The 22,912-nt window shown below is 42.5% G+C and overlaps 1 protein-coding gene and 1 pseudogene across 1 annotated transcript; one reads left to right on the forward strand and one right to left on the reverse strand.

The window, feature by feature from the left end:
* Positions 1 to 14,415: 14,415 nt before the first annotated feature.
* Positions 14,416 to 21,355, forward strand: LOC142209472 (nicotinamide N-methyltransferase-like). The gene is made up of 3 exons (XM_075278464.1): positions 14,416 to 14,607; positions 15,326 to 15,533; positions 20,926 to 21,355. Exons 1-3 carry the CDS (start codon positions 14,460 to 14,462, stop codon positions 21,353 to 21,355), a joined length of 786 nt encoding a protein of 261 aa, XP_075134565.1. The 5' UTR covers positions 14,416 to 14,459.
* On the reverse strand, positions 20,273 to 20,416 carry LOC142211068 (small nucleolar RNA SNORA17; annotated as a pseudogene).
* Positions 21,356 to 22,912: the final 1,557 nt, after the last annotated feature.

Below are 22,912 nucleotides of genomic sequence, written 5' to 3' on the forward strand. Positions count from 1 at the left end.
GATCTATTGAATTAAACATGTTATGAGATCCATTATTTTCTATGGGGCCATGTGCACTCCATTAAAAAAAAATTAAAAACCATTAAAAAAAAAACACATGCCCAAAATCTTCTTGTGTGAATAAGCTCTTAACCAGATATGAGCTAAATTAAGCGTGGACATGTGCAAATGTAGCATGGCATAATTTGACTTCGTTCAGCATGATATTTTTATGCACCCTGATATGTTATCTCAGAATCTCCAGTGTAAAGAAAAAGGAGACAGTGGGTGCGCTGGTACAAATGTAAATCCTTTATGAAATACACAACGTGTTTCGGGAAACAGGTCCCTTTCTCAAGTGTTTGTATAATGCCACATTGTTTTTTTATGTTTGTATCTTCCCCTGGGTCTCCGATCGTTATACTCTGTGGTCTGAAAACAAGGGCCACAGCTGACTGCTTTACAGCCAATAGTCACTGGTAGGTGGACACCTTACAATGCTGATGTCATTTACGGTATATAAGGTGCTGTGGAGTGGAACACAAAGCATTTCATTGATGATGGAAATAGGGAATGGATGTGTTATTCATCACTGCATGATCCAAAGCAATTACTGCATTTACAACACAGCTAGAGAATATGAGGAGTAGGAGAATTAGAAGAAACATTAGTTCTTCATTCTGAGCATGTGCAGAGGTAAAAACAGATTGAGAAATGGACACAAACAGATTGATACCTGTAATTTATTTGTAATCCGCCTTTCATAAACATCAATGTGAAAAAAAAAAAAAACTGATTGGTTGCTGTCTGTCTGGTATACTTATTTTTTGGACTGAGAAAAAGCCCTGCAAGTCCAACTCTTTTCTCCCCACCCACACAAAAATGCTCCATGTAAATAAGGCCTAAGGCTTACGCCACCATAAGCTGGTTCCCCATTTTGCGAAAATGCAGCATTTTGGCAGCAGTAGAAACACTGTGGCAAAAAAACAGTGTTTCAAAAACTGATTTTGCTCAAAGAGTCAAATGCTGATGTGAACCCAGCCTGAGTCTGTTTTGCAATAGAGCATTTTGACCTGTCACAGTCCACAGCCTGTTTAAGGCTAAAGCCCCACGGGACGACTTGCAGCTATAAAGTGCTGTGGGAAAAACCGCGGCAGCAGCGTTTATCCCGCAGTGCTGTAAACACAAGGCTCGCTGGATTTTCCCTCCGTGGACTTTTTGTTTCAATTATATCTATAGGGAAACCACCGGCATTTCGTAGATATAATTGACATGCTGTGATTTCCAAAACTGGGCCGGTTTTGGAAATCGTGGCACGTCTGCGCTGCTGTTTTTACCGCAAAGTGGGCATTTAGGGTCATTGTCTTGCTGGAAGGTCCATCCCAGTCTCAAGTCTTTTGCAGCCTCCGACAGGTTTTCTTCCAGGATTGCCCTGTGTTTAGCTCCATCCATCTTCCCATCAATTCTGACCAGCTTCCCTGTCCGTGCTGAAGAAAAGTCTCCCCCAGCATGATGCTGCCACCACCATGTGTCACAGTGGGGATGGTGTGTTCAGGGGGATCAGCAATGTTACTTTTCCACCACACATAGCGCTTTGCATTTAGGCCAAACAGTCCAACTTTGGTCTCACCTGATCACAGCACCTTCTTCCACATGTTTACTGTGTCCTCGATATGGCTTGGCAAGCTGCAAATGGCACTTTTTATGTCCTTCTTTTAACAATGGTTTTCTTCTTGCCACTCTTCCATAAAGGACAGATGCGTGGAGTGCACGACCTGAGCTGTAGATTTCTGCAGCTCTTCCAGAGAAACAATGGGCCTCTTGACTGCTTGTCCGACCAGTGCTCTCCTTGCTCGATCTGTTCGTTTAGGTAATTTCTTGGTAGGTTTGCAGTTGTAGAATACTTTTTCCATTTTTGGACGATGAATATGTTTTTAGAACCTAACCCTGCTTTAAACTTCACCACTACTTTATCTCTGACCTGTCTGGTGAGTTCCTTGGTCTTGATGATGCTGTTTGTTCACTAGAATTCTCTAAAAAATCACTGAGACCTTCATAGAACAGGTGTATTTATATTGAGACTAATTACACACAGCCGGACTATTAACTAATTCATTGATTTCTGAAGGCAATTGTGTGCACTGGATTTTATTTAGGGGTATCAGAATACAGGGGGCTGAATAATTTTCCATGTCACGCACGCCACACTTTTCACATTTTTATTTGATTAAAATTTTGAAAACCATGTATCATTTTCATTCCACTTCCCAATTATCTGTTACTTTGGGTTGGTCTGTCACTTAAAATCTCAATAAAATTAAGTTTGTGGTTGTAAGGTGACAAAATGTGAAAAAGTTCAAGTGGTATGAATACTTTTGCAAGCCGCCATAGATAGATAATATGTTCACTTTCCACGAGAAGGTTATTTGAAAAAGAGTGGAAACATCACATGGATCTTGAGTAAATAAAGTACCCCCACTCTTTTACTGATATTAAAAAAAATGGCAGTACTCCATTTATAATACATATAATTTTTTTTTTTTTTTCAATAGAGTCACATATAGTGTATATCTAGGCCAAGGATCCTCAAACTTTTTAAACTGTGGGCCAGTTCACTGTCCCTCAGACCATTGGAGGGCCGAAATATAGTTTAAAAAAATTTAAGATTATATGCTCCACAGGAGCTCCCCCCACAGTATTATATGCTCCACAGCAGGCCCCCACACACAGTATTATATGCTCCTCAGTACGCCCCCCCACAAAGTATTATATGCTCCTCAGTACACCCCCCACACAGTATTATATGCTCCTCAGTACACCCCCCACACAGTATTATATGCTTTTCAGTACAGCCCCCACACTCAGCATTATATGCTCCTCAATACGCGCCCCCACACATTATTATATGCTCCTCAGTATGCCCCCCACACTGTATTATATGCTCCTTAGTACACCCCCCACACTGTATTATATGCTCCTCAGTATGCCCCCCACACTGTATTATATGCTCCTTAGTACGCCCCCCACACAGTATTAGATGCTCCTCAGTATGCCTCCACACTCTATTATATGCTCCTAAGTACACCCCCCACACACACAGTATTATATGCTCTTCAGTACGCCCCAACCCCCTACACACACACACAGTATTATATTCTCCTTAGTATGATACACACACACACACACACTCACTTATACACACACAGTATTATACTTACTTATGAAGAACCGCTGTGTGTACTTCTTCTTCTGACTACAGGCGCTGATGACTTACGTCAACCCGCCTGCGTCGGGGAAGAGGTCACACTCTGCAGCCAGTATAGGATGCGGTTGCATGCACACAGCCTACACTGACAGCTTTTAGCTGTATGTACATTTTCATATACAACTGATCGCTCAAGAATGGGGAATTCTGTACCGGATTCCCTGTAAGTGAGTGATCCGGGCAACTGCACGCAAGCTGGAAAAATGTCCTCGGCGGGCCACACGTGGCCTACGGCCCGTAGTTTGAGGACCCCAGGTCTAGGCCAATTCCTGGGCTCACCAGCTAAGAATTGGTGTTGTAAATGCTAAGCAGAACTCCTGAGTATTAGTGGGGAAGCGCTAAGGATTGTTTGTATGTAAACCACCGAAAAACTGCAATAAATCTCTCACATCTAAATGTGACCTCAGTTGGTAGATTTAGATTTTCACTTGGTTTTGTAAATGGTACGTTGTGTTCTTTATCAGGATCTCACATGGATGACACATCATATGCGCCCAGCAGTTTCACCTCAAACAACCTGAGCAGAATAAACAACAAACCATTTTCCAAGTTATTGTGTAACCTATCATGTAAAAAACTGTCTGCTCAAGGTTCTAAATGTTGGACACTGTTAAAGGTAAGGTAAGGTAAATACCGGCACTTATCTTGCTGTTGGTATTCCCTGGCCGATATAATTATCTATATGTGACATACAATGTATTTAACTTAACGCTCTGGGTATTATTACTGCATAGATGGACTAATTCTACATCCTCCCGGATATAATTTACAAACTATGGATGCCACCTATACATTATATTATATATCCTATTAATATTAAAATTGTGAGTTTGTGGGTTTGTGTAATCACGCAAAACCTGCTCGACCGATTTGGCTGAAAGTTTCCACAAACATAGTTAATATACCCGATTGCGCAATAGGCTACTTTTCGTCACAATAGCGCACATACGTTTGTGCCAGGACCCCCACAAAACCCAAACTCACATCACCACTATCTCTGCAATCTCACACACTTTGGACCATAGCAAGCCACAAAATTCATATTGCCCTCTGCAGCCGTGCCCCTAACCCCACACAATCACATATACATATACTTTACCACTTTGCCCCTCACCTTAACGATACTGCAGGAGGCTCTCTTTAACGCTCCGGATCAGCCATGTTTGCCGACCCCCACCGCTCTGACAATCCGCGACACCGCCCACCCATGTCAATACCCCTAGGCGGTCTAATAAATGCAAAAAAATTTTTTTTAAAAAGTAAGAAAAATATTAAAAAAATAAAAAGGATAAAAAATTTAAATCACCCCCCCCTTCCCTAGAACACATATAAAAGTAGTTAAAAACTGTGAAACACATACATGTTAGGTATCCCCGCGTCCAAAATCGCCCGCTCTACAAAGCTATACAAATATTTTTCCTGTTCGGTAAACGCCGTAGTGGGAAAAATGGTCAAAAGTGCCAAACCGTCGTTTTTCCTCTGTTTTGATTCTGATAAAAATTTGAATAAAAAGTGATCAAAGCAATAACATTTCCCGAAAATGGTAGAACAAAAAAGTACACCCGGTCCCGCAAAAAAAGACGCCCTATACATCCCCGTACACGCACGTATAAAAAAGTTACGGCTGTCAGAATATGGCGACTTTTCAAAAAAAAAATTTAACACAGTTTTGGATTTTTTTTAAGGGGTCAAAATGTAAATAAAACCATATAAATTTGGTATCTCCGGAATCGTAATGAAACACAGAATACAGGGGACATGTCATTTTGGTTGCACAGTGAACGCCGTAAAACCAAAGCCCGTAAGAAAGTCGCAGAAATGCATTTTTTCTTCAAATCCACCCCATTCTGAATTTTTTCCCTGCTTCCCAGTACATTATACTGAATAAATAATGGTGGCATCATGAAGAAAAATTTGTCCCAGGAAAAATTAAGACCTCATATGGCTCTGGGAGCGGAGAAATCAAAAAAATATGGGGTTTAGAATCAGGGGAGTCAAAAACGAAAAACGAAAATCAAAAAAATGCCATCGGCGGGAAAGGGTTAACTTCAAATACTTCTGTCCCAAAGTCACTATGTAAAGTTTCTCACAACACCATATAGCAGCTCAAGTACAAATTAACTTCAACACAAAAGTCTCACGTATTCTCTGAATTACAGCAAAAACAAGTTACAAACTTACATTTCATATCCCATACCATATACACAGTACGAAAACCTTACCCACGCCTGTATATACCCACTACTACAATCACCGCAGACGAAGTCGCGGGTACCAGCTAGTAATATATATACCTCAACCATGCACAGGAATAGATACCCTAATGATGTTACCACTAGAGATGAGCGAACACCGTTCGATCGAGTAGATATTCGATCGAATATCAGGCCGTTCGAGGTATTCAATTCCAATCAAATACCATGAGGTAAACGCACTAAAAATTTGTATCCCCTCCCACCTTCCCTGGCACTTTTTTTGCATCAATAACTGCGCAGGGGAGGTGGGACAGGAACTACGACAACGGAGGCATCGGAAAAAAAAAACGGAAAAAGGAATTGGCGGCCGAAATCAAGTGACCTCCAATTTAGACAAATGGTGAGTTTAACATTCGATTAATTTGAAACTGTGAACTATGTGACTGTGAGACAGGGATAGATGTACAGGCAGGGTTAGCTAGGGATTACCTTTATTTAGGTGGGAATGTTACTCACCCAGCTCTTTGGGGCTCTATCTGGTCGGGATCCCTGTCAGCTTGCAATATGCGCATGCTGACTTTTTCCCATAGGAATGCATTGACCAGCGTTGATTGGTCGAATGCCATACAGACTACAGCATTTGGCAATGTCAGCACTGCTACACGGAGAAGCGGCAGAGCTGAGTGTGCAGCATGGTTCAGCCCACACTCAGCACTGCTACATCAGGTTTTTTCTGTCCGCTTGAAAAGTCGGACATCTTTACAAGTGGACAGTGAAGGAAGGGCACGGAGTGCAAATGAACGCACCCGATCGCCATTTAAATAAATGACAAGTGTCACGGACACAGCTAGTGTCCGCTGCTAATGTCCGTGTGAGATTTTGAACGGACACTAGGAGCGGACACTGCCTGTCGGACACTGACGGTAGTGTGAACGCCCCCTTACTAATAATGATGACAGATTACAACGTTTCGGAACTCTAGGCTCCTTTCTCAAGTAAATTTACTTGAGAAAGGAGCCTAGAGTTCCAAAAAGGTAAGCTTTTAGTGCCAGGAATTCAAGGCTAATAGTGCTGTGTAAACAGGTAGCTACAGTCTGGGCAGACCCCTATTCAGACTCATGTGACTGACTAGAGTCTAGCGATCCACATTGTTGTAGGTGAAGGTGTTTCACTTGTGGGGGAGCAATTTTATATTATAATATTTTAGCAGGTTAATAATAAAGCTATAAAGTTTTAATTTGCGACCCTATATTTTTGGATACTCACTCTATCCCTGACTTTTTCAAGTTTCCATAACTATTGTAACAATCCTTTTCTCCACCAAGACTTATAAATTCCTCATATTAAGTTTCTACATAGTGCACAGATTTACCTATTATTGTGGAATCACATTTGTTGTAGATGAAGGTCACACACTGAGCGAAACTGGCCGACCGCTTGTTGGTGAATAAAACCATATTTACACTGCACATATTGGTCTACGAAGTCTCTTATGATGATTGATTATGGGTTGGGACCCTACTTCGTAAACATCTTGAGAGTGTCTTCCTCGCCTTTATATTATACTAGGCAGTGGCGTAACTAGGAATGGCGGGGCCCCGTGGCGAACTTTTGACATGGGGCCCCCCCTCCCCAAACCGATGCCGAAGACCTCGACTGACCCTCTCCTCCGCACTCTATTATGTCCCTTAGTAAGCCCTGCACACAGTATTATCCCCAATAGTGTCCCCTGCACACACAGTATTAACCCCTATAGTGTCCAATGCACACAGTATTAACCCCTATAGTGTCCAATGCACACAGTATTAACCCCTATAGTGTCCCCTGCACACACAGTATTAACCCCTATAGTGTCCCCTGCACACACAGTATTAACCCCTATAGTGTCCAATGCACACACAGTATTAACCCCTATAGTGTCCAATGCACACACAGTATTAACCCCTATAGTGTCCAATGCACACACAGTATTAACCCCTATAGTGTCCAATGCACACACAGTATTAACCCCTATAGTGTCCAATGCACACAGTATTATCCCCCATAGTGTCCCCTGCACACACAGTATTTACCCCTATAGTGTCCCCTGCACACACAGTATTATTAACCCCTATAGTGTCCAATGCACACACAGTATTAACCCCTATAGTGTCCAATGCACACAGTATTATTAACCCCTATAGTGTCCAATGTACACACAGTATTAACCCCTATAGTGTCCAATGCACACACAGTATTAACCCCTATAGTGTCCAATGCACACACAGTATTAACCCCTATAGTGTCCAATGCACACAGTATTATCCCCCATAGTGTCCCCTGCACACACAGTATTTACCCCTATAGTGTCCCCTGCACACACAGTATTATTAACCCCTATAGTGTCCAATGTACACACAGTATTAACCCCTATAGTGTCCCCTGCACACACAGTATTATCCCCAATACTGTCCCCATATGTCCCACTGTGGACACCTACAGTCCTATGAAAAAGTTTGGGCACCCCTATTAATCTTAATCATTTTTTGTTCTAAATATTTTGGTGTTTGCAACAGCCATTTCAGTTTGATATATCTAATAACTGATGGACACAGTAATATTTTAGGATTGAAATGAGGTTTATTGTACTAACAGAAAATGCGCAATATGCATTAAACCAAAATTTGACCGGTGCAAAAGTATGGGCACCCTTATCATTTTATTGATTTGAATACTCCTAACTACTTTTTACTGACTTACTGAAGCACAAAATTGGTTTTGTAACCTCAGTGAGCTTTGAACTTCATAGCCAGGTGTATCCAATCATGAGAAAAGGTATTTAAGGTGGCCAATTGCAAGTTGTTCTACTATTTGAATCTCCTCTGAAGAGTGGCATCATGGGCTACTCAAAACAACTCTCAAATGATCTGAAAACAAAGATTGTTCAACATAGTTGTTCAGGGGAAGGATACAAAAAGTTGTCTCAGAGATTTAACCTGTCAGTTTCCACTGTGAGGAACATAGTAAAGAAATGGAAGACCACAGGGACAGTTCTTGTTAAGCCCAGAAGTGGCAGGCCAAGAAAAATATCAGAAAGGCAGAGAAGAAGAATGGTGAGAACAGTCAAGGACAATCCACAGACCACCTCCAAAGAGCTGCAGCATCATCTTGCTGCAGATGGTGTCACTGTGCATCGGTCAACTATACAGTGCACTTTGCACAAATAGAAGCTGTATGGGAGAGTGATGAGAAAGAAGCCGTTTCTGCACGTACGCCACAAATAGAGTTGCCTGAGGTATGAAAAAGCACATTTGGACAAGGCAGCTTCATTTTGGAAACAAAAATTGAGTTGTTTGGTTATAAAAAAAAAAGGCGTTATGCATGGCGTCCAAAAAGAAACAGCATTCCAAGAAAAACACATGCTACCCACTGTAAAATTTGGTGGAGGTTCCATCATGCTTTGGGGCTGTGTAGCCAATGCCGGCACCGGGAATCTTGTTAAAGTTGAGGGTCGCATGGATTCCACTCAGTATCAGCAGATTCTTGAGAATAATGTTCAAGAATCAGTGACGAAGTTGAAGTGGATGATATTTCAGCAAGACAATGATCCAAAACACCGCTCCAAATCGACTCAGGAATTCATGCAGAGGAACAATTACAATGTTCTGGAATGGCCATCCCAGTCCCCAGACCTGAATATCATTGAACATCTGTGGGATGATTTGAAGCGGGCTGTCCATGCTCGGCGACCATCTAACTTAACTGAACTTGAATTGTTTGTCCAAAATACCTTTATCCAGGATCCAGGAACTGATTAAAAGCTACAGGAAGTGACTAGAGGCCGTTATCTTTGCAAAAGGAGGATCTACTAAATATTAATGTCACTTTTCTGTTGAGGTGCCCATACTTTTGCACCGGTCAAATTTTGGTTTAATGCATATCGCACATTTTCTGTTAGTACAATAAACCTCATTTCAATCCTGAAATATTACTGTGTCCATCAGTTATTAGATATATCAAACTGAAATGGCTGTTGCAAACACCAAAATATTTAGAACTAAAAATGATTAAGATTAATAGGGGTGCCCAAACTTTTTCATAGGACTGTATAAACATTTATTATACTCTGGGGTCTGAAAAGACCCCAGAGTATAATAATCGGAGACCCGGGGGATTAAAACCATTAAAAGAACAGAGACGGTTGCTTACCTGTTCCTGTCGGCTGTCCTGTCCGCTCTTGTCCAGCTTTAATGACGTCAGACGTCACATGACCCGGGAAGCTGGCCTGGGTCATGTGACGTCAGAGACGTCAGACACAAATGACGGAGGCCTGGCAGGATCGCGGAGAGGTAAGTAACACTGTTTTTTATGTTACCTTACCCCTCCCGGTGCGCCGATCATTATACTCGGGGGTCTGCAAAGACCCCCGAGTATAATGATAGCCTCTGTGGGCCCCGCGGTGTCACTTGCCGATCCCGGCCCAGCCAGGATCGGCAAGTGAATGGGGCCCGTAACGGACTTTTAAAAAAAAAAAAAACGCAGCGGTAGCGGCTGTCACCGGGCCCCCTAATGGTCCGGGCCCTGTGGCAGCTGCTACTGCTGCTACCACGGTAGTTACGCCCCTGATACTAGGGGGTATTCTTCATACAAATAGTGAGAACCATTTGTCTGTATGTCCTGGGGCATTATTATTTACCCATTACTATGTAGTATTATACAGTATATTTGAGCATTATTGTTGCTTTACCTGATGTTTTGGAGGAGGGACAATGTGCCGTCTAATGTGGTGGACTGTATCATTTCCATTGAGTAAGAAACTTTTTAAAGTTTGATTCCCATCCTATAGATAATGGGGAAAATTTATCAGGAGGGGGATTTAATGCCAGTTTTGCTGGAGTCTACGGTGGCCAAATTTATCAGTAAGGCTGAGCTCACATCTGTGCCGGAGTCTCTAATGGAAATTGGAATCGTAAGTAAATGCTGGAAATCGGCGGAGAGAAATATCTGGGATTGTACAAGGCTTCTCTGCGTTCTTCATCAGGACCTCACATGGAGGAGACAGATTATTCATATGTGCCCGGCAGTTTCACCTCTAATTACCTTCGTAGAATGAATAATTAACTATCTTACAAGTTGTTCTGTAAACTATCATGTACAAGGCCACAGTTTAGAAACTTGTAGAAACATATCTGCCAGAATTCTGAGAAAAACATAATTTACAGTTCAAAGGTATTATGTGCTTTTGTTATACAATATATCATGTGTTTGTTTCTGCGAATCAGAAAAGACAAATAAATATTTCATTATTAACATCAAGTCATAAACTAGTTTACTAATAAATATACACTGACCAGGGAGAGAAGAGGAGCAGAGGTAAGAGAAATGGATTCATGATGAGAGATAGATAGATAGATAGATAGATAGATAGATAGATAGATAGATGATAGATAGATAGATAGATAGATAGATAGATAGATAGATGATAGATAGATAGATAGATAGATAGATAGATAGATAGATAAATCAATAGATAGATAGATAGATAGATAGATAGATGATAGATAGATAGATAGATAGATAGATAGATAGATAGATAAATCAATAGATAGATAGATAGATAGATAGATACTAAATAGATAGATAGATAGATAGATAGATAGATAGATAGATAGATAGATAGATAGGAGATAGATAGATAGATAGATAGATAGATAGATAGGAGATAGATAGATAGATAGATAGATAGATAATAGATGGATAGATAGATAGATAGATAGATAGATAGATACTAAATAGAGAGATAGATAGATAGATAGATAGATAGATAGATAGATAGATACTAAATAGATAGATAGATAGATAGATAGATAGATAGATAGATAGGAGATAGATAGATGATAGATAAATCAATAGATAGATAGATAGATAGATAGTAAATAGATAGATAGATAGATAGATGATAGATAGATAGATAGATAGATAGATAGAAGATAGATAGATGATAGATAGATAGATAGATAGATACTAAATAGATAGATAGATAGATAGATAGATAGATAGATAGATACTAAATAGATAGATAGATAGATAGATAGATAGATAGATAGATAGATAGATAGAGTAGCCCTGTATGTGTCTTCCATATGGGCAGATCTGTCAATTCAAACTGCCCTGCAATCTGGCCATGTCCTCGCATCTCCTTCTCCTGGTCAGAGGTAGTGCTGGGGCTCTTCTCAAATCTGGGACACCCTGTGCATGTGACGTACTCTTTATATAAGGACCCGCTATGGGGGTATATTCCCATAATGCTATGTGTCACACAAACCACAGTGATGGGCAGTATGCTAGTCTCCGCATTTTCATATTTATATACAGTGAAACCAATGAGCTCGACCAAGCAGACCGTGATAGCCTTGATAAGTCAGCTGTTAAATATAGATGAATAATATGGCAACCTACTTCATATTGCAATAAGAAGAAAGGACATGGAACTGGCTGCAGTATATAACTGCTTTTGGAAAATAAACCATAGATATCTGCCCAATTGCTCATTCTAAAAGGCAAATTGTTAAATGCCCCCCAAACTATGTTTTATTAAAGCATTAAAAAGCCCTAAAATAGAGATCGCCAACTTATGTTAGCTAGTCACATTCACATAAGACAGAGGATGTTGAGCCCCAGTAGATATGTAAAGGTAAAAGTTAGGACACTTTATAAGTCATTGGTGCGCCCCATCTGGAATATGGAGTTCTGTTTTGGGCACCAGTTCATAGAAAGTTTATTCTAGAGTCGAAAAAGTTTCAATGGGAGGCTACAAAATTAATATAGGGCATGGAGGATCTCAGTTATGAGGATAGACTAAACCTAAGGCCCCACATTGAGGAAACGCAGCTTTTTTTGTTGCAGATTTTGTTGAGGTTTTTTGAGCCAAAGCCGAGAAGAGGAATAGGAAATATATATAAAGTACTTCTACTTCTGCTCTCTGGGTCTGTCAAACCCCCACCAATTTGACATTGAAGGCCTATTCATTAGAGATCATTAACCCCTTCCCGCCGATGGCACTTTTTGACTTCCTGACCAAGCTCGATTTTTCAAAACTTACATGTGTCACTTTATGTGGCAATAACTTTGGAATGCTTTAACTTACCAAAGTGATTTTGGTAAAATCACGGCCGCAAAATAGCGCCGCGTATACGATCCTGGCTCCCATTGAAATTAATGGGAGTGTATACGGCCTGCAAAATCTCACGCGGCGTATACGTTCACATCACGTGGCACGTTACTCCATGTGAACTCACCCTAATACGTGTATTGCAGATACATCTAGTAAAGCACTGATCAGCAGATCACTGCTTCAATCCCCCATGGGGACAGAAAAAAAAGTTATAAAAAAGTAAAAATAAAAAAGTTTAAATAAGTTTAAAATAAACTATAAATAAATAAAGCCCCCAAAATTCCTTTTTCCCCATATAAAATGTTTTATTATGTAAAATAAAGAAAAATAGAAAAAAACATTACATATTTGGTATAACCACTTCCATAATAACCTGAACAATAAAATTAAAACATTATTTAACTTGAATGGTGAACGTCATAAAAAAAAAAAACGTAGAAAACTGCACAAAATAATGATCATTCACCACCTTTCCCTTACAAAATGTTCAATAAAAAGTAATCAAATGGTCGGATGAAAACCATAATGGTACCAATAAAAAGCAGAGGTCATCCCGCAAAAAATAAGCCCTCAACCAGCTCTGTCTACCAAAAAATAAAAATGTTATGCCTTTCAGAAGATGGCGATGCAAAAATAATAGATTTTTTTCCTTACATTGAATTTCATTCTGCACAAATAGCAACACATTAAAAAATTTACACCCACAAGTGGGGTACTATGGTAGTCGGGAGAAGTTGCATAACAAATTGTGGGATGCGTTTTCTCCTTTAACCCCTTGTGAATGTGCAAATTCTAGGGCTAAACCAAGAAATTAGTAAAATAAAATCAAATTTGAAAATTTCACCTCCATTTTGTCTTAATTCCTGTTAAGCACTTATAGGGTTAAATTACTAGGTATATGTTGTTTTGGCTTAATTAAGGGGTGCAGTTTTGAAAATGGGGTGATTTATGGGGGTTTCTAATACAAGGGTCTTTCAAAACCCCTTCATAACTGGATTAGTCCCTAAAAAAGTGGGTTTTGGAAATTTCTTGAAAATTTTGAATATTGTTGTTTCACTTGTAAACCTTCTACTATCCGTAAAAAATAAAAGGGTGACTAAAGTTTGATGCCGACATAAAGCAGAGATCTGGGACATGAGATTTAGGATATAATTTTGGCGGTCTGACTATCTGTATGTAATACACATCATTTCAAACTTTATAAAATGCATATTTTTTCAAAATTTCCACCAAATTTCCTATTTTTTCATAATTAAACACAAAACATATCAACCAGAAGAATCATGGGGGGTCACTGATCAGACCCCGGGCTGCCCACTACCAATACTGGCACCCCCCGAAACCGGCACGGTGGGTGCCAATCGGCCCCATTTTGTAGAGAAACCTCGGAGATGCCGGCGGTCATATTGACCGCCGGCATCTCAGGGCTTAATACCCGCGATCGGACGGTTCCGCCCGCAGGTGTTACAGGGCATTGTCAGCCATATGTTACGGCTGACACCCGCAGGGCATGGTGCACACCAGGTTCTGTGTGCGCACCATGCAGCCGCCGTAGTAGTACGGCAGATTGCAGGAAGTCCTTCCCGGCAGCGCCGTACTATTATGGCAGATGTCGGGAAGGGGTTAATAATTTTAGCCCAGGAAATTCCTCTAATTTTACAGTCTCGAACTCCAATAGGACATCCACCACCTTGGATACTCTATGGCCAGTACTCTGCTGCTGCTCTATTACTATGCTGCTACCATGTTCTGCTTTTCTGTGCCTCTATTCGAGTATTCCATCTATTGTTACAATGTATGTGATTTGTGTTTAGTACATAAGGTCTGAAGTACCTAACAGAGAATCTGAGAACAATTCTAGAATATCATGGCCAACCCTGTGACCTCTCAGCAAGACTACCATAATGAATTCAACGCCAAAGTTTTCTTAAAGACATTCTATGATGCAGAAGAAGGATATTTTGGAGAATGGACACAATTTGTAATGCAACAGCTACATGAAACTTTCACTAAAGGTAACATTTCTTATTTAGTAATATCAACAAATTAAAAGGTCCAATTACATGTAAGACAATTACACTGAATATAATAATTACTACTCGGATAATTTACTGCTGACTGGGAGGACGTGATCTATACCCATCTAGTATTCCTGTATGTTCAGATCAAGGTGATTAGAGGTAGAGCCTAGTGATTTTGTCATTATTGTTTCGTATCATTATCTATATTTAAAAAATCTTAAAACTCCTGAAAATTAAACTCTTGTCACTAAACCGAAGACAGTTTACGACTTCCTGTCTCCTGGAGATGAACCAAGGCCCATAGACACAGTGGTCTATGACACAAGACTTCTATGGGTGAAGTCTAGACCTGCTCTGTGAACCTGCAGAGGTCATTGCACCATGGTGGGAATAGAGAAACCGTGAAATCCACTATTGTTATTCTTGGATTCTGTGTCTTATCTGCATATACATGATGGCTGGGATCATCGGTGTACTGAAAAATAAAGTGGCTGCTGCAAAGAAACCTCCTACAGAAAATAGGAAGTCTCTGCATATTATTTGGTTTTGTGGCCAGAGTCAGAACTGCAGGATTTTGGGGATTTTTTTTAAATATAGATAATAACATGGACATTTTATAAACCCTCACCAAAAGTTTTAAAAAAATATGTTTAACATAAAACTAGATCAAAAATAGGTCATTTTCCCTTTCAGTACTGTGTTATCTTTAAAGGTGCAGTAAGAGGAGAGACACTGCTTGATTTTGGAACCGGACCTTCCATTTATCCACTCCTCTCTGCTTGTGAAGTGTTTGATAAAATCATTGCCTCAGATCTCGTTGAAGAAAACCTTGTTGAATTACAAAAATGGCTGAAGAAGGATCCAGAAGCTTTTGACTGGACTCACATGATCAAATATGTGTGTGAGCTGGAAGGAAACAGGTATTGATTCATCTTCTCAGCTGACCTGAACTTAATCAATAACAAGTAATATGTTATACTAGTAGAACACCCGGCGGCTTCGCTCGCGGAAAATATGTTAAATTATTGGTTATGCTAAAGTAAAATTTTCAGTGTCACACATATAATTGAAATTCTCAGAGCTAAAGTAAATCTTTTTTTCCACTTAAATTTTTTATTATTTTAACATTTTACTAATTTGACGTAACATTGATGTGAACAATGTGAACTGTTTTTTTAATTTCAACATTTTTATTGATTTTACATATTCAATACATATTATGTAGTATAAACCTTTACAAAAAAATTTTAACTATTTTTTATCAAAAATTTAAATTTGTGTCCCTTACACAAGCATATAAAACATTTCAAGCTGCAAGTCACGTTGTTCACTTGTCTCAGCTCTTTGACACAATTTTGCGTTCTTAGCTTTTGGATGAACTTGCCCATTAGATAGTCGTTTTTTGGCCGGCATTTTAAAAAACAGTCCGTAGTATTATGAACTTTTAGTATTCATCTGACACTGATCAGAGATGTAATAGGATGAATACAGTGACGTAACTACGGGGGTAGCAGTGGTAGCCGCTGCCACAGGACCCAGGATATTAGGGGCCTGGCGACAGCCGCTACCGCTGCATTTTGGTATTTTTTAATAGGCTGTTAGGTAACGGGCCCTATTTACTTACCAATCCTGGCAGGGGCCCCACAAACACTAATATTATACTCGGGGGTCTTTTCAGACCCCCTAGTATAATGAGCAGAGGCCCAGGAGAGGTAAGGGGACAAAAAAAAATACTGTTACTTACCTTTCCAGGCTCCAGGCAGGCTTCGGGCCTACTTCTGTGATGTCCATGACATCACATGACTGGGGCCTGCGTTCGGGGTCATGTGACGTCCTGGATATCATTGAAGATGGCTGACACCACCGAGGAGTGCATCAGAGCCGGGGAGAGGTAAGTAACAGTGATTTTTATGTTGGTATCCCCTCTTGGTCTCCGATTATTATATTCTGGGGTCTGAAAAGACCCCAGAGTATAATAATTGTTCATGGGTGTCCATTATGGGACATAATACTGTGTGCAGGGGCCACTATGGGGCATAATATTGTGTTCATGGGCCACTATGGAGCATAATACTGTGTGCAGGGGCCACTCTGGTGCATAATACTGTGTGCAGGGGCCACTATGGGGCATAATAGTGTGTGAAGGGGCCACTATGGAGGCATAATACTGTGTGCAAGGGCACTATGGGGCATAATAGTGTGTGCAGGGGCCACTATGGAGCATAATACTGTGTGCAGGGGCCACTATGGGACATTATACTGTGTGGAGGGGCCACTATGGGGCATAATAGTGTGTGCAGGGGCCACTATGGGACATAATACTGTGTGGAGGGGCCACTATGGGGTATAATACTGTGTGTAGGGGCCACTATGGAGCATAATACTGTGTGTGCAGGGGCCACTATGGGGTATAATACTGTGTGCAGGGGCCACTATGGGGCATAATACTGTGTGCAGGGGCCACTATGGGGCATAATACTGTGTGCAGGGGCCACTATGGGGCATAATACTGTGTGCAGGGGCCACTATGGGGTATAATACTGTGTGCAGGGGCCACTAAGGGACATAATACTGTGTGCAGGGGCCACTATGGGGCATAATACTGTGTGCAGGGGCCACTAAGGGACATAATACTGTGTGCAGGGTTCAATATGGGGAATATACTGTGTACAGGGGTCATTATGGGGAATAATACTGTGTGCACGGGCCACTATGGGGCATAATACTGTGTGCAGGGTTCAATATGGGGAATATACTGTGTGTAAGGGCCACTATGGGGGATAATACTGTGTGCAGGGGACACTTCGGGGCATAATACTGTGTGCACGGGCCACTATGGGGGATAATACTGTGTACAGGGGCCACTATGGGGAATAATACTGTGTGTAAGGGCCACTATGGGGGATAATACTGTGTGCACGGGCCACTATGGGGCATAATACTGTGTACAGGGGCCACTATGGGGGATAATACTGTGTACAGGGGCCACTATGGGGGATAATACTGTGTGTAAGGGCCACTATGGGGGATAATACTGTGTGCAGGGGCCACTATGGGGCTTAATAGGGAGTGCAGGAATACGGGGGGGGGGGGGGGTCGGTTGTGGTCTTCGGCGGGTGTCGGTCGAGGGGGCCCCATGTCAAAAGTTTGCCATGGGGCCCTGCCATTCCTAGTTACGCCACTGGATGATTAGTAAATCCAGAGCGGCCCTCACACTGTATTACTATCACATCTCAGTAATGAAGACCACCTCACAGGCAGACTTGTGGAGTTGGCCATAGCAACCAATCAGAGCTCAGCTTTCACTTTACCTCAGCAGCTTCAGTGATGAAACCTCCCTGTATAGTCAGCAATAATGACAATCTTACTATCAGGCAGTTTTCACCTGACCAATATTGCTGCTCAGTAAGGCTGCTTGCACACTACAGGATTTTTCACAGGTCACTGGGCCATGGATTCTACAGCTCCATAGACTTCAATGGAACCTGCAAAATTCACTGATCTTTGTGCATAAAGAAGTCTATGCAACCGCCAAATCCATGGCCCGGAGACCCGTGAAAAATCCTGTAGTGTGCAAGCAGCCTTACTGAGCAGCAATACTGGTCAGGTGAAAAGTGCCTGATAGTAAGATTGTCATTATTGCTGACTATACAGGGAGATTTCATCACTCAAGCTGCTGAGGTAAAGAGAAAGCTGAGCTCTGATTGGTTGCTATGGCCAACTCCACAAGTCTGCCTGTGAGGTGGTCTTCATTACTGAGATGTGATAGTAATCCTCTCACTCCAGTGTACTCCAGCATATCAGTACTGGCATAGGAAACTCCAGTCCTGATAAATCTCCCTCAGTGCAAGAACACAGAACCGCTCTCCAAGTACAGTTCAATTGCAGGACCTTGGTCTATCCTTGCATTACATAGACAGCCAGGGCCACCATCAGGAATTTTGGGGCCCCATACAGCCTAAGTGTCTGGGCCCCCCCCCCCCCCCCCGCCATTTTAAAACGACCTTATTTTGCGACATACCAATTCTGTATTACATTTCCCTTTATTTAGCAGCATTACAAGGCTTAATCAGATTCTATTTGCAGGTAAAATCTGCTACATGTGACAGCGCCTATAGAGAGCCAACACCATTTATATGAGCCCTCCTAATAAATCCTCAGGGCTTTTTCACGTTGCGTTTTTGGCCTTCCTTGCCGGGATACGTTGGTAACCAGTCAAAATCAGCTGTCAACTTATCCCTGCACAAAGAACTGGCCATTAAAAAAAAGGGGGGCCTGCAGTTCTCCGTGCAGGGATAAGTGGGGAGCTGATTGTGACTGGTTACCAACGTATCCCGGCAAGGGAGGCCAAAAACGCAACGTGAATACTCCTTTAAAGTGAAAGTCCCACCCCCAAACAGGCTGCTATGCTAGTAGCATAGCCGCCTACATCATTATTATTCTCCAGCTAAAAACTTATATATTATATATTATTGCCCCAGTTCCCTCTCCGCAGTGCCGCACACCTGATGTCCCAACAATGCCCCCCCCCCCCCGTCCACCCTCTAACATCTTTCCATTGCCCCCTGTACCCATACCTCCCAACTTTTGAAGAACCAAAAGAGGGACAAAATGTGCGGCGCGGGAAATTTAGCCGCACGCACTGTTATGTTGACTCCGCCCACTCATTAATTTTTCATGTGCCCGCACACTGTATAATCCTCCTACAGTCACCCGTAAATTATATGTCCCCCCTCCGTCTCTCCCCCAGCTTCATATACACCCTACATCTGCCCCCAGATTCATGTCCCCTCCATCTCTGCCCCCAGATCCATGTCCCCTCATCTCTGCCCACAGATTCATGTCCCCTCCATCTCTGCCCCCAGATTCATGTCCCCCATCTCTGCTCCCAGATTCATGTCCCCTCCATCTCTGCCCCCAGATTCATGTCCCCTCCATCTCTGCCCCCAGATTCATGTCCCCTCCATCTCTGCCCCCAGATTCATGTCCCTCCATCTCTGCCCACAGATTCATGTCTCCACATCTCTGCCCCCAGATTCATGCCCCCCATCTCTGCCCCCAGATTCATGTCCCCTCCATCTCTGCCCCCAGATTCATGTCCCCTCCATCTCTGCCCTCAGATTCATGTCTCTCCATCTCTGCCCCCATTGTCATGCCGTCCTATCCATCTCTGCCCCCAGATTCATGTCCCTCCATCTCTGCCCCCAGTGTCATGCCGTCCTCTCCTTCATCTGCCCCCAGTTTCAAGTTCCACATAATCCACATTACACTTACCTTTTCCTCGTTCCCCCGCTGCTCTCTGCGTGCCTCTTTCTCTTACTGGCGCACAGTTGTAGACGCGATGTGACGTCATCACATCGCGTCTACACTGCCGGGTAGCCGGCGGCAGCGGCGAAGTGAGGAGCTGACACAGGTCAACTCCTCGCTTCAGCGGCTGAAGCGAGCTGACCTGTTTCAGCTCCTCGCTTCGCCTTGCCGCCTCTCTCGCTGATGCTGACACATATGCGGCTGAAGCGAGGAGCTGACCTGTGTCAGCTCCTCGCTTCGCCGCTGCCGCCTCTCTCGCTGACACATATGCGGCTGAGCACGTCATCACGACATATGCGGCTGACACGTCATCACATCGCGTCTACACTGCCGGGTAGCCAGCGGCAGCGGCGAAGTGAGGAGCTGACACAGGTCAGCGCCTCGCTTCAGCGGCTGAAGCGAGCTGACCTGTGTCAGCTCCTCGCTTCGCCGCTGCGGCCTCTCTCGCTGACACATATGCGGCTGAGCCAGCCACATATGTGTCAGCGAGAGAGGCCGCAGCGGCGAAGCGAGGAGCTGACACAGGTCAGCTCCTCGCTTCAGCCGCATATGTGTCAGCGAGAGAGGCGCGCAGCGGCGAAGCAAGGAGCTGATCTGTGTCAGCTCCTTGCTTCAGCCACGTATGTGTTCAACTCAGATCTGCGTCCTCTGGACGCAGATCTGAGTTGAAACAAACAGGACATACAATGACTGCTGCCGGCGCCAGGGGGCCCGGGCCCCCCCCCCATTTTTAAATTTGGCCGGGCCCCTGACGCCAGTAGCAGTAGTACTGGCCTATCGGCGGCCCTGTAGACAGCCATTCTTTTCAATGGTCACGTGTAATGCTTCATTTCATCTGCAGTAACCTGACAGAGTCTTTTGGATGTGTCGTGGTTTGTCAGACCTTCTCCCTGCAGAGGTTACTAAGCAGAAAACCAACCACTTTTATGGGACATATAGACAGATATTCAGCTGTTATTTTAGTATCATACAATAAAAAGATTATTTTATTTTTATATTTTTTAGGGAGAATTGTGAAAAAAAAGCTGAGACACTCCGCAGTAAGGTGAAAGAAGTCCTGATATGTGACGCTCTGAAGAGAAACCCTTATGATCCGGTCATTGTGCCACCAGTTGATTGTCTCCTGTGTTGTCTCTGTCTGGAAATGCCATGTAGAGATATAACCTCATACTGTAATGTTCTGAAAAATTTCCAGGATTTGATAAAACCCGGAGGTCACCTTATGATTCTGAGTGCACTGAATGCTACTTATACTCATATCGGTAAAATGCGTTTCAGCGTAATGACCTCAAAACCGGAAGATCTGGAGATGGCCTTCAAAGAAGCTGGTTATCATATAGAAAAGGCAGTGTATGCGCCGCGTATTGATAAATCCAGGACGGATGTTACTGATTTTGGTGGCAAATATTTTATTCATGCCCGTAAACCAATGTAAGACCAAAGTCATCAGCCAACAGTTTTGGTAACTACTCATATACATCTGCATGCTTTAGATAGAACATATAATGTGCAATACTCTACTGGCAAACAAGTGATTTAGGGTGAAGTCTAAGAAAAACACAAAAGTAAGTATAAGATGTTGTAATAAATAGCCATGCAAAAATGCTCTGCTTGTCAATATTATCAACAATAGAGCTCATATGTAAAAATAATGGTATCTACTATCAACAATAGGGGTCGGCAACCTTAGGCCCAGTCCACACTGTTGAATCTGCTGCTGATTTCTACCCCATAATCAGTGCGAGATCCTTCCTAATTCTGCCTCCCATTACTTTCAATGTGCGGCAGAGATCAGAGCTGGAATCTGAAAAAAATAAGTGTCCCACTCCATTTAGCCACGGTTCCATGGCTGGCTCAGCAAAGGGGTCCACGGCTCGAGACTCCCCACTGATAAGGTCCATTCACCTGCATGCAGAGCATTGGCATTCCACTGCAGAGAGACCTGGGGGGAGGGGAAGTGCAGGAAATGAAGAATCCAAGCAGTATGAGCCGTGTGAACATACCATTAGAGAGGGGAGGATGTGCAGTTGGACTTGGGAGGGTCTTGTGATCTACTTGGTTTGTAGTTGTGACAGGACCATGGCGGATCACAAAGTACTCAACATATCACAACTTGTTAAATCCCAATAAACAACTCTTGTATAGAAACCCAATCTACATGAACATGTAGATTGGATTTCTATGTCATAACTGCATATCAGCTGCATAGTTTTCATTTCAGTGGTCTGAAATGCAGTAATGTAGATTGTAAATCACAAAACTACAGTCACCCCAAAAATAATTAAAAAATCAAGTCACTAGCCACGCTCAGTCCCCACCCAAGCCCACCCAAATGTATACAGAGTATCAATGTTGCCAACTACGTTCAAGGAATGATTCATAGCTGTGGCATATCCTATCTTGCCATATGAGCTCAACTTCCCATCATCTGTGCTTGTATGGCTGCTGTAGCATGACAGCTTTGTTATCAAGTAACGGTTAAGCAAGGAGTGAACCACACCAGAATCACACACAGGAGACCATTCAATATACTCAAACTCTACCAAGACATGTTGGAATATAACATACCCCGATACATTCTGTGGGACTGCAGGGTTACTAGAACCTCTCTGGGGGGAGACAGTCACATTACTTACAATCAATGCTATTTGGGACACTAAACTACCCAAAGTTCCTTAAGTACCAGAGGTTCAGTGTCCCAAATACCCTTCTCTAACACTGTCAGTGAGAAAACATAAACCTTTATACTTACCTAGAGATGGGTCATCAGCCTCATTGTGGGTGCTCGTGGTACCTGCGCAGTTATACACTGAAGCCCAGAAAGTGCACCTTGGCTTCACTGCGCATGCGCTCAGAGTTCTTATCCTTATCAATCCGAACCTTTGTAATGTAATCATTACCAAACACTAAACTTAAAAGGTTGTTTTAAGTCTTACTTATTCTCCCTAGAGAGGCTTAAAATAATAAACGCTACATACTCACCTCTCCATTC

The sequence above is a fragment of the Leptodactylus fuscus genome, chromosome 6 (assembly GCF_031893055.1).
Source record: "Leptodactylus fuscus isolate aLepFus1 chromosome 6, aLepFus1.hap2, whole genome shotgun sequence".
Taxonomy (NCBI): domain Eukaryota; kingdom Metazoa; phylum Chordata; class Amphibia; order Anura; family Leptodactylidae; genus Leptodactylus; species Leptodactylus fuscus.

Coding starts and splice junctions, on each gene's coding strand:
- LOC142209472 (XM_075278464.1), top strand. CDS start 14,460: ATGGCCAACCCTGTGACCTCTCAGCAAGACTACCATAATGAATTCAAC. Junction 14,608..15,325: donor ACATGAAACTTTCACTAAAG/GTAACATTTCTT, acceptor TTATCTTTAAAG/GTGCAGTAAGAGGAGAGACA. Junction 15,534..20,925: donor TGTGAGCTGGAAGGAAACAG/GTATTGATTCAT, acceptor TATATTTTTTAG/GGAGAATTGTGAAAAAAAAG.